Below are 13,028 nucleotides of genomic sequence, written 5' to 3'. Positions count from 1 at the left end.
GAAATTTTAAATAAAACGCAAAATTCTTAATCTTCATCAATATTTATTTTATCTCCTTCAAAATATGCTCCATTAGAAGCGATACACAAATGCCAACGTTTCTTCCAATCATCAAAACATTTTTTATAGGCGCTTTCCGGTATGGCTTTGAGTTCCCTCTGCGAATTCTGTTTTACGTCTTCTATGGATTCAAAACGCGTTCCTCTGAGTGGTAATTTAAGTTTGGGAAACAGGAAAAAGTCACACGGTGCAAGATCAGGTGAATACGGTGGCTGTTCGATGGTATTTATTGAATGTTTGGCCTTAAAATCGATGGTGTTTTTGGAACAAATTGAGGTGAATCGGAACAAGCCGAGCGTTGACACGTCGCATACCCAAATTGTCCACCAAAATCAAACGAGCCATCTCACGACCGATGCCTAGCTCTCGTGCTATCTCTCTAACACTCACATGAGGATTTTGGAACACGATTTTCTTTGCCTTTTCAATGTTTTCGTCGGTGGTAGAGGTCGAAGGTCGTCCAGAACGCGGCATGTCTTCGACGGTCGTACGACCGTCCTGAAAGGCTTTGTACAACTCATAAACTTGAGTTTTCGATAAAACTGATTCCCCATAAGCCTTTTGTAGCATTCGCAACGATTCTGCACACGAAATTTCGTTCGAAACACAAAATTTGATGCAAACCCTTTGTTCAATATTTTTTTCCATTGTTTTTTTCGCAACGCACTACTGAGGTGAACTGGTTTCAACAGCTGCCGTAAACGAACTGTCTGACAGATCGCGCTCATTTTTGGCATAGTAATTAAGGACAGCGCTGCCAAACTACATAAACTTAAAATATCGAAAAATATACAGCGCGCGAATTTTAAATGAGAACCTCCGAAAACCTTTCGGTCACAATGTATTACACGGACATTTGAAGTCGAATAATGTGTGCTAAAATTATATTAGACGAAGATGAAATAGATTTGTATTAGATAATACAAAGAATATTTTTTTAAAAAGTATATATTCTAAAACATATACATATTTACATATATGTGTGTGATTAAAGAGTTTTTGAACTATTTTTTAATGCTATACACAAATTTTTTATGGTTGGTTGGAAGGTATCCTTGCAATGCCCATAAATAGCAATTATTCAACCTTTTACTAACATAATTTTGTCAAAAAGTCTATTTCACAATATCAAAATTTGATTCTGTTATCACCGATAGAAATTGTTTTATTGTCTATCGGCATTAGACAACCTAAAATAGACAATTATAAATTTTTATTATCTAATAATTTGACTGGTAATTTAAAGAACAAACCTTAAAATACTTAAAGTGAGTAGTTGCAGGAAATCAACGAACTCAAGGTGTCAAACTAATTTGTATGCTTTGGGCCTTAAATAAATTTTTGGATATGGCAACATCTTTCGATACATCTGACATTTATATAGTAAAACTTGACATTTTTTAGCACAACTCTAAACTTTATATAGAAAAAAAATCAATATTTCCAGGCTTTTGTGAGATTTTAAATTGAAGATTTAAATTAAAAAAGTTTAAAAAAGTATAGAATACATCGAAAAACTTGCTATACGCACATAAGCACACTTCATCAAACAATCGATTTGATATACGCTGATCAAAATAGTTTATCTGACAACAGATTACGGAACCAATTGCAGGAATGGATCTACCAACTGATGTACAGTACATATTATTTGACAAATTGTCGACGCTGGAATTGAATGCATTGCGAAACACATGTATGCAGTTGCAGAACTCCGTTGATGACTATATCAAGTATAAATGTGCTGTCAAGATAACAAAGACCGATGTGTACTCCATTGTTTTTAAGCACATCTACGATGTTGTGAATAAAGTAATTGACGATGAATCGGAGAAACACGCATTCATGTTGAATGTCGTTACCATAAACTGTGGCGAATTCTATTTTAATGACTTTCAAGATGTTAAACATGTGCTGGAGACATTAATGTGTCGTGTACAGAGTCGTAAGAAGGTACAGAAGACGAGTAGAAGGTTGCGATATATGTACTATAACCTGACGGTGAATATAATACTTGACGAGCTTTATGAGAGTTTCCCCTCGGAAAGTTATGAATCACATATATTGGATATAGAACAAAATATCATAAAAATAAATTTTTAAAAAAAATTGTAAATGTAGTAATACATCAATACTACTTCTTAATTACAATAAAAATATAAATGTTTTTATGAGTATATGCAATTTTATTTCAGTTTTTTGTTTTTAAAATTTTGAGAAATGGCAATTGGCTTATTGTAAAATAGATGGATTTTGCCATCCGAATTTTACTTGAAAATCATAAAAATTTCTTTACTGACATCGAAATGATCACACCGCTTGATGTTCGAAAAATGATACATTAAGAGTGTTAGAAAATTTTGAACCTTGATTGTAATTATCCTTGATTATGCTTCATCAATTTATTTAAAATTTCAATTCAAAAGTCAAAAGCTGAAAAATGTAATAAAAGATTTCAAGACTATTTTCGTTACTCTGGAATATCAGATGGTGAATATTTTAATATTTTTAGAAACAACCAAAAATTATGAAAAGCTTGTGCATTCGAGAACTACAAATTACAAATACTTTCGATAATTGTAGCGTACATTCTGGTTTTTCAACCAATAATTTCAAATTGAATTAGTTATATGATTATTTCAATTGAGAATGTTCATTTTATTTTGTTAAATTTCAAGTGTCTCACAAGCGGCCACTTGCGGGGTATAAGGCTCTTTACACGCCCTCTTCTACTAAATGACATAGAAGCTTAGCGTATTCAATGGAGATTCAAGGAAGATTGCACAAAATCTCTGGTCTCGTAAAAGTTTAAAACGAGTACCAAATTAGACGAAATGCTAATCCGTATAAGTTTAATCAGAACACTAATAAAGTTAAGTATACTAAAATTTAGCAATTTCGTTGCTAATTAATAAAAATGCGCCAGTCAAAAAGGATTTTATTTGGTGCTGGTACAAAGAAAGCCTTGTGGCGAACATCTGGTTAGGAAAGTTTTTGATTCGGTATTCGTTTGAAAAAAGAGTGGTCAAGGATCACCGATCAGATGTTTGAGGTGTTTGAGTCGACACTCGCTTATGGGAAACGTTCACATTTTGGATAGAAGAACCACTCATATTTATAATTAGTTAGCAGTTTAGCCTTTTAGATTTCACTGACTACCAATCGATGATAATAAACTACTGATTTTCGCACCATATACTTCGATAAAGGTCAACTAAGTAAGTTTATTATAATTATACATAATAATAAACTTACTTAGTAATAAATTAAAAATTTACATAAAAGAACCGATTGTTGAAATTGTTGACTTAACAAAATTAGAATGCAAAATCTAGATATCCATAATCCCTTATTCGAAATTAAACTAGTTTCAAAAATAAAAAAAATCAGATTTAAATGGCATACAGAAATATTTATATATTTATTATAATTAAAAAATAGTTTACAATTACTGTACATGCGAGTATAATGAAGTGCATAATTACTTCATTTACAATTTTTATATGCATTTCTTTACAATTATAGTATATCTTATTTTACGTTAATAACACATTTTTTGTCAATTTAAAATTCTTAAAAAATCAAACTCAAATTAGTTAGCAATATAAATATAGATAGTAAAATAATTTAGGGCTTCTCCAAGATTTTATCAAATAGTGATCCAATTCTGAATAATATAAATTCAAGGGGTAGCTTCTCCATAAGCTCATTAATTATTTTAAACACCGTCAGGTTATAGTACGTATATTGACCACGCAGTGTACTCGTCATTTGCACCTTTTTACCATCTTGTAGACGACACTTTAATGTCTCTAGCACATGTTTAACATCTTGAAAGTCATTAAAATAGAATTCGCCACAGTTTATGGTAACGACATTCAACATGAATGCGTGTTTCTCCGATTCATCGTCAATTACTTTATTCACAACATCGTAAATGGACTTAAAAACAGTGGAGTATACATCTCCCTTCCTTATTCTGACGGCACATTTATGCTGGATATAATCATCAACGGACTTCTGCATTTGCTTACAAGTCTTTCTCAGGGACTTCAATTCCGGTGTCGACAATTTGTCAAATAATACATGTTGTACTTCAGTTGGTAGCTCCATTCTGTGATTGGTTCTGTAGTCCTTTGTTAGATGAAGTGTTAATCTGCGAATATCAAATCGATTGTTTGATGAAGTGTTGATCTGCGTATATTAAATCGATTGTTGGATGAAATTTATTGGCGAGCGTATATCAAATTATCCGGTGTGATATATATAAGAGTTTTTATTAGTTTTTCTTCCACCTTATTAAATTGGTATAGAGATCTTAACCATTCGCTTGTTACTTTCTTATTCACATCCTACCGAATTATGATGCGCTTTTATATGAAAATTTTTTTATTTAAATTTAAAAAACTAAGGTCAATTGAACAGGTATAAAGATATATGCTTTGGTCATAATGTCTCTTTAAGTTCATATAATTCCAATAATTCTTTTTAGGGCAAAAATACCTATACCTTGAATATTTTCCTGGAAATATTATCCACAACAATTGTTGTTGTTATTTATATTCTGCAAAGCAGTAAAGGTACCACCCCGACAGCTCTTAATATTTATTCAGGTATTCAGGTAGCTACCCAATACTTGGGTATACAAGTGGATTTCTATAGTTTGCATATTTCACGCTAAGTTATATTTAAGAGTTATTTAAGTTATTAATAAGAATTATAAGAATAATAAGAATTAGAAAAATATAGTGAAAATTACTAATCTTGGGTTGAAGTATAAAACAATTAGTTCCCATTAATGCGTTTAAAATATTTGTCTGATATAAAATGCATAATAAAAATCTTGTCTAATATTAATTGGATGTAACGAACTTCAAGCATTTTATATAAAATTCCTTTATATATTCATAAATGAAAATGTTACACATTAGTATTATCTCTTAAGTTCACAATATTCCTATTGCATCGATGAGGTAAGATTTGAAAAATTTTTAACCGAAATAAAGTCCGCAATAAGTTGTTAATACGAGTATGCCAACTATTCACTTTGAATACAAATCCGCAGCCAATGATGAAAGCAATTTCTATATAGAATTTGAAATTAACGCGGACTCTGGACCCTGAGATTCAAATTTGGCAGGGAACGAGTGCAACCCTTAGTACTTCCAGTCTCAAAAAAACTATTTAAGAATTAATAAATACAAGAACTACCTCCAAGACCACTGATAATGGGTATTTGATAATACTCGAAACAGCTATATAGTCAGCCCAAAAATTCGATAAATTAAATAATACAAAAAAGAACTTTTGTTGTTGTAGTTTACTACTTTTCGAAACCTCTAGTCAACGCCGTCAAAACAGACGTTAAAATCAAATTTAATAACAATTTCCATAAAAATATTTCTCCATATTTATTTTCCATAATTGGAACACATAGCGACATATACTTATTCACTTTAAAAATCACCTATCAAGACTATTTGAAACTTTTTCATGTAAACTAAATATATAATTATATAAATAAATATTGTTTGATATGAATAGATATAGTCTTATTTGCTAAATTGTTCAAATCTGAAACTATTCAAGTAATAAATAATTGTATGTTATATTCATATGATGACAATTTTATACTCATAATCTCATTATAGATAAGTTCCAAACGTTTCAGGTATTCTGTAGTATATATTATTGTTTTACTACATGCTATAAGGAGTATTAGTTGTCTATAATTGTTGTTTTATTTTGTTTTTGTTATGATATTCAATTCAGTTTTATATTATTATTCACGTTATCAACGCTCTCTATATGGAGATATATCTATGTGTTAAATCCGTTCCTCCTATCTGGTCAGCTGACCTCTTAATTTGCATGCAGCGGTTTGCATGCTCGCTACGATAAACCTGGTATGTAATATTAACGTTTTAAATATACTATAATTTATTATATATATTTATTATATATTTATATTAGTTTAATATATGATTATATTGTATAAAATTATAGGTTGCAAATAGTTTGTTTAAAATATTATTTTGAAAACATATATGTCTGCATGTAACTGTATCACTTTTAGACAAACATAATCTGATCTTGCATCACATTAACATTACATTAACAGTTTTGAAAATACTGAACATTTAACATAATTCTGTTTCTAAAACTAACATTGCGGCAGTCATTAACTGATGCACCAAAACTCATATTTATACTTTATTCTTCTATAGTAAAGTTTATTTTATCTGTGGTTAAAGCTGGATTAAGTTCGATTTTTTGAGCGGATGTTGGTAAATAATTCAATAAGAGAATTAAAAAAACGACAAAAATTTCAAATAAAATCGATTAATTATTTATTTGTTTACAAAAAATTTGTTGCTTTGTAGAATTTATTACTAGGCAAACGAAGTAAGGAAGTGATACATTTGTTTACATTTAGAGGAAAAAAATATAGTGAATTTAGCTTCCGAAGCACAATTTGTTTAGTTCATAAGATTCGAAAAAAATCAATAAGTTCTTATCCAAAAAGTTGCATATTTTAACTGAAATTTTTGTGATCTTTTTGCAAATATACGTCTTCGAAAGTAACATTAAAAAATTTAGGTAAGTTATAATTTTCATTCTCTTAATTTTCGTTTAATATTTCTGATTTTTTTTATTTGTACATATATATAATTGTTCTTAAATTCAAATTAAATTATATGCCAAATATGATAAAAAATTGCTTAACAATATTACACGGACATTTGAAGTCGAATAATGTGTGCTAAAATTATATTAGACGAAGATGAAATAGATTTGTATTAGATAATACAAAGAATATTTTTTTAAAAAGTATATATTCTAAAACATATACATATTTACATATATGTGTGTGATTAAAGAGTTTTTGAACTATTTTTTAATGCTATACACACATTTTTTATGGTTGGTTGGAAGGTATCCTTGCAATGCCCATAAATAGCAATTATTCAACCTTTTACTAACATAATTTTGTCAAAAAGTCTATTTCACAATATCAAAATTTCATTTTGTTATCACCGATAGAAATTGTTTTATTGTCTATCGGCATTAGACAACCTAAAATAGACAATTATAAATTTTTATTATCTAATAATTTGACTGGTAATTTAAAGAACAAACCTTAAAATACTTAAAGTGAGTAGTTGCAGGAAATCAACGAACTCAAGGTGTCAAACTAATTTGTATGCTTTGGGCCTTAAATAAATTTTTGGATATGGCAACATCTTTCGATACATCTGACATTTATATAGTAAAACTTGACATTTTTTAGCACAACTCTAAACTTTATATAGAAAAAAAATCAATATTTCCAGGCTTTTGTGAGATTTTAAATTGAAGATTTAAATTAAAAAAGTTTAAAAAAGTATAGAATACATCGAAAAACTTGCTATACGCACATAAGCACACTTCATCAAACAATCGATTTGATATACGCTGATCAAAATAGTTTATCTGACAACAGATTACGGAACCAATTGCAGGAATGGATCTACCAACTGATGTACAGTACATATTATTTGACAAATTGTCGACGCTGGAATTGAATGCATTGCGAAACACATGTATGCAGTTGCAGAACTCCGTTGATGACTATATCAAGTATAAATGTGCTGTCAAGATAACAAAGACTGATGTGTACTCCATTGTTTTTAAGCACATCTACGATGTTGTAAATAAAGTAATTGACGATGAATCAGAGAAACAAGCGTTCATGTTGAACGTCGTTACCATAAACTGTGGCGAATTCTATTTTAATGACTTACAAGATATTAAACATGTGCTAGAGACATTAATGTGTCGTGTACAGAGTCGTAAGAAGGTACAGAAGACGAGTAGAAGGTTGCGATATATGTACTATAACCTGACGGTGAATATAATACTTGACGAGCTTTATGAGAGTTTCCCCTCGGAAAGTTATGAATCACATATATTGGATATAGAACAAAATATCATAAAAATGAATTTTTAAAAAAAATTGTAAATGTAGTAATACATCAATACTACTTCTTAATTACAATAAAAATATAAATGTTTTTATGAGTATATGCAATTTTATTTCAGTTTTTTGTTTTTAAAATTTTGAGAAATGGCAATTGGCTTATTGTAAAATATATGGATTTTGCCATCCGAATTTTACTTGAAAATCATAAAAATTTCTTTACTGACATCGAAATGATCACACCGCTTGATGTTCGAAAAATGATACATTAAGAGTGTTAGAAAATTTTGAACCTTGATTGTAATTATCCTTGATTATGCTTCATCAATTTATTTAAAATTTCAATTCAAAAGTCAAAAGCTGAAAAATGTAATAAAAGATTTCAAGACTATTTTCGTTACTCTGGAATATCAGATGGTGAATATTTTAATATTTTTAGAAACAACCAAAAATTATGAAAAGCTTGTGCATTCGAGAACTACAAATTACAAATACTTCCGATAATTGTAGCGTACATTCTGGTTTTTCAACCAATAATTTCAAATTGAATTAGTTATATGATTATTTCAATTGAGAATGTTCATTTTATTTTGTTAAATTTCAAGTGTCTCACAAGCGGCCACTTGCGGGGTATAAGGCTCTTTACACGCCCTCTTCTACTAAATGACATAGAAGCTTAGCGTATTCAATGGAGATTCAAGGAAGATTGCACAAAATCTCTGGTCTCGTAAAAGTTAAAAACGAGTACCAAATTAGACGAAATGCTAATCCGTATAAGTTTAATCAGAACACTAATAAAGTTAAGTATACTAAAATTTAGCAATTTCGTTGCTAATTAATAAAAATGCGCCAGTCAAAAAGGATTTTATTTGGTGCTGGTACAAAGAAAGCCTTGTGGCGAACATCTGGTTAGGAAAGTTTTTGATTCGGTATTCGTTTGAAAAAAGAGTGGTCAAGGATCACCGATCAGATGTTTGAGGTGTTTGAGTCGACACTCGCTTATGGGAAACGTTCACATTTTGGATAGAAGAACCACTCATATTTATAATTAGTTAGCAGTTTAGCCTTTTAGATTTCACTGACTACCAATCGATGATAATAAACTACTGATTTTCGCACCATATACTTCGATAAAGGTCAACTAAGTAAGTTTATTATAATTATACATAATAATAAACTTACTTAGTAATAAATTAAAAATTTACATAAAAGAACCGATTGTTGAAATTGTTGACTTAACAAAATTAGAATGCAAAATCTAGATATCCATAATCCCTTATTCGAAATTAAACTAGTTTCAAAAATAAAAAAAATCAGATTTAAATGGCATACAGAAATATTTATATATTTATTATAATTAAAAAATAGTTTACAATTACTGTACATGCGAGTATAATGAAGTGCATAATTACTTCATTTACAATTTTTATATGCATTTCTTTACAATTATAGTATATCTTATTTTACGTTAATAACACATTTTTTGTCAATTTAAAATTCTTAAAAAATCAAACTCAAATTAGTTAGCAATATAAATATAGATAGTAAAATAATTTAGGGCTTCTCCAAGATTTTATCAAATAGTGATCCAATTCTGAATAATATAAATTCAAGGGGTAGCTTCTCCATAAGCTCATTAATTATTTTAAACACCGTCAGGTTATAGTACGTATATTGACCACGCAGTGTACTCGTCATTTGCACCTTTTCACCATCTTGTAGACGACACTTTAATGTCTCTAGCACATGTTTAACATCTTGAAAGTCATTAAAATAGAATTCGCCACAGTTTATGGTAACGACATTCAACATGAATGCGTGTTTCTCCGATTCATCGTCAATTACTTTATTCACAACATCGTAAATGGACTTAAAAACAGTGGAGTATACATCTCCCTTCCTTATTCTGACGGCACATTTATGCTGGATATAATCATCAACGGACTTCTGCATTTGCTTACAAGTCTTTCTTAGGGACTTCAATTCCGGTGTCGACAATTTGTCAAATAATACATGTTGTACTTCAGTTGGTAGCTCCATTCTGTGATTGGTTCTGTAGTCCTTTGTTAGATGAAGTGTTAATCTGCGAATATCAAATCGATTGTTTGATGAAGTGTTGATCTGCGTATATTAAATCGATTGTTGGATGAAATTTATTGGCGAGCGTATATCAAATTATCCGGTGTGATATATATAAAAGTTTTTATTAATTTTTCTTCCACCTTATTAAATTGGTATAGAGATCTTAACCATTCGCTTGTTACTTTCTTATTCACATCCTACCGAATTATGATGCGCTTTTATATGATAATTTTTTTATTTAAATTTAAAAAACTAAGGTCAATTGAACAGGTATAAAGATATATGCTTTGGTCATAATGTCTCTTTAAGTTCATATAATTCCAATAATTCTTTTTAGGGCAAAAATACCTATACCTTGAATATTTTCCTGGAAATATTATCCACAACAATTGTTGTTGTTATTTATATTCTGCAAAGCAGTAAAGGTACCACCCCGACAGCTCTTAATATTTATTCAGGTAGCTACCCAATACTTGGGTATACAAGTGGATTTCTATAGTTTGCATATTTCACGCTAAGTTATATTTAAGAGTTATTTAAGTTATTAATAAGAATTATAAGAATAATAAGAATTAGAAAAATATAGTGAAAATTACTAAACTTGGGTTGAAGTATAAAACAATTAGTTCCCATTAATGCGTTTAAAATATTTGTCTGATATAAAATGCATAATAAAAATCTTGTCTAATATTAATTGGATGTAACGAACTTCAAGCATTTTATATAAAATTCCTTTATATATTCATAAATGAAAATGTTACACATTAGTATTATCTCTTAAGTTCACAATATTCCTATTGCATCGATGAGGTAAGATTTGAAAAATTTTTAACCGAAATAAAGTCCGCAATAAGTTGTTAATACGAGTATGCCAACTATTCACTTTGAATACAAATCCGCAGCCAATGATGGAAGCAATTTCTATATAGAATTTGAAATTAACGCGGACCCTGAGATTCAAATTTGGCAGGGAACGAGTGCAACCCTTAGTACTTCCAGTCTCAAAAAAACTATTTAAGAATTAATAAATACAAGAAGTACCTCCAAGACCACTGATAATGGGTATTTGGTAATACTCGAAACAGCTATATAGTCAGCCCAAAAATTCGATAAATTAAATAATACAAAAAAGAACTTTTGTTGTTGTAGTTTACTACTTTTCGAAACCTCTAGTCAACGCCGTCAGAACAGACGTTAAAATCAAATTTAATAACAATTTCCATAAAAATATTTCTCCATATTTATTTTCCATAATTGGAACACATAGCGACATATATTTATTCACTTTAAAAATCACCTATCAAATTTGAAACTTTTTCATGTAAACTAAATATATAAATATATAAATAAATATTGTTTGATATGAATAGATATAGTCTTATTTGCTAAATTGTTCAAATCTGAAACTATTCAAGTAATAAATAATTGTATGTTATATTCATATGATGACAATTTTATACTCATAATCTCATTATAGATAAGTTCCAAACGTTTCAGGTATTCTGTAGTATATATTATTGTTTTCCTACATGCTATAAGGAGTATTACAAGGTTGCCATATATACTTCTGGCCTAATAATGAAAATGCGAATATTTATCATCAAAAATATTTTTATTGTTTTTCAAAGTATTTTCCGGACTGATTTATGCACTTTTGCATGCGCGCAAACTAATTGTCGCAGCACTTTTTCCACTCCGATTCAGCATGGTTCTTAAACGCTTCAACCGCATCTTCTGGCTACGAAAATCGTTGAACACGCATTTTTTTCTTGATGTGCGGGAATAAAAAGAAGTCATTGGGTGCTGTACGAAGTCATGGCTGTACGGCGGACGACCTATCAATTCGACGCTTTGGCCGGTCAAAAAGGCGCTGATTTGACGCGATTTGTAAGAGCTCGCAGTGTCATGATGAACAATGATTTGCCTTATCTTATTCGTTTTTCGAATTTCTCGGAAGATTTCAGGCAAACATATTGTGGTGTACCACTCAGAAGTGATCGTCCTTCGTTGCTCAAGCGGAACAGTCGCCACGTGACCAGTTTTGCCGAAGAAGGAAGCGACAATTTGCTTCACGAACAACTTTCGTTGGATTTGGCTAGTCTTCGACGACACACACGGTCGATTGTTGTTTTATTTCGGGCTCATACGCATAAATCCATGATTCGTCACCTGGGACGATCTTATAAACGTCTTTTGAAGCACCGCGAACGTTTTTTTTCAACATTTCTTTCCATCAATCAACACGAGCATTATTTTAAGCGATTGTCAAATTGTGTGGGATGCAAAGAGAACAAAACTTTTTTACGGCTAGGTGTTCATGCAATATCGAATGTATGCTGGTGGGAGAAATGCCCAAGGATGCCTCTATCTCACGGTATGTTACATGACGATCTTGCATTATCAGTTCACGCACGGCATTAATGTTCTCTGCCGCAACGGCTGTTTTTGGATGACCATCACGGAATTCGTCGTTGAGCGACCGTCGGTCACGATTGAATTCATTAAGCTAGTTTTTCACAGTGCTATAGAATGGTGCTTCATCGCCATACAAAGATTTAAGTTCATCAATGCACTCTTGTGGTGATAATCCACATCGAAAGTTGTGAAAAATGATCACGCCTTAATTCCATTTTTTGGACGAGATGAATATTTCAAGTCTGTAAATAATACAATTTACAGGGTTTAATAAACCCTGTAGTACAAGATCACAAGTAGTTAAACAGGTCTTAAGATTTATAAATAATGGTTATTTTTAATTATTTTCGTTCGACCTTTTGGTATAATTTCATTTATACCAAAGATAAAGCACTTCTCTAAGCACAACAGCAGTGTTAATCCATATTAAATATTGTTTAAAATTTAATTTATACCTCATCCTCATTTTGCTCAAACTTTTGCATTCGTCTGGTCTGTATTGCTTTGTTCT

At 30.4% G+C, this 13,028-nt stretch overlaps 1 protein-coding gene across 1 annotated transcript in view; it reads right to left on the bottom strand.

Moving 5' to 3' along the window:
* LOC119674798 (zwei Ig domain protein zig-8-like) overlaps positions 1-4,173 on the bottom strand; it is a 94,894-nt gene extending 90,721 nt beyond the window's left edge. Inside the window, exon 1 of the mRNA XM_038085952.1 lies at positions 3,838-4,173. Within this exon, the coding sequence (XP_037941880.1) occupies positions 3,838-4,173 (336 nt within the window). The remainder of the gene's footprint in view (positions 1-3,837) is intronic.
* Positions 4,174-13,028: the final 8,855 nt, after the last annotated feature.

Source organism: Teleopsis dalmanni, chromosome 2 (genome assembly GCF_002237135.1).
Source record: "Teleopsis dalmanni isolate 2A chromosome 2, ASM223713v2, whole genome shotgun sequence".
Classification (NCBI taxonomy): domain Eukaryota; kingdom Metazoa; phylum Arthropoda; class Insecta; order Diptera; family Diopsidae; genus Teleopsis; species Teleopsis dalmanni.
Note: the sequence above shows the minus strand (reverse complement) of the source record. Positions and strands in the feature narration are given on the sequence as shown.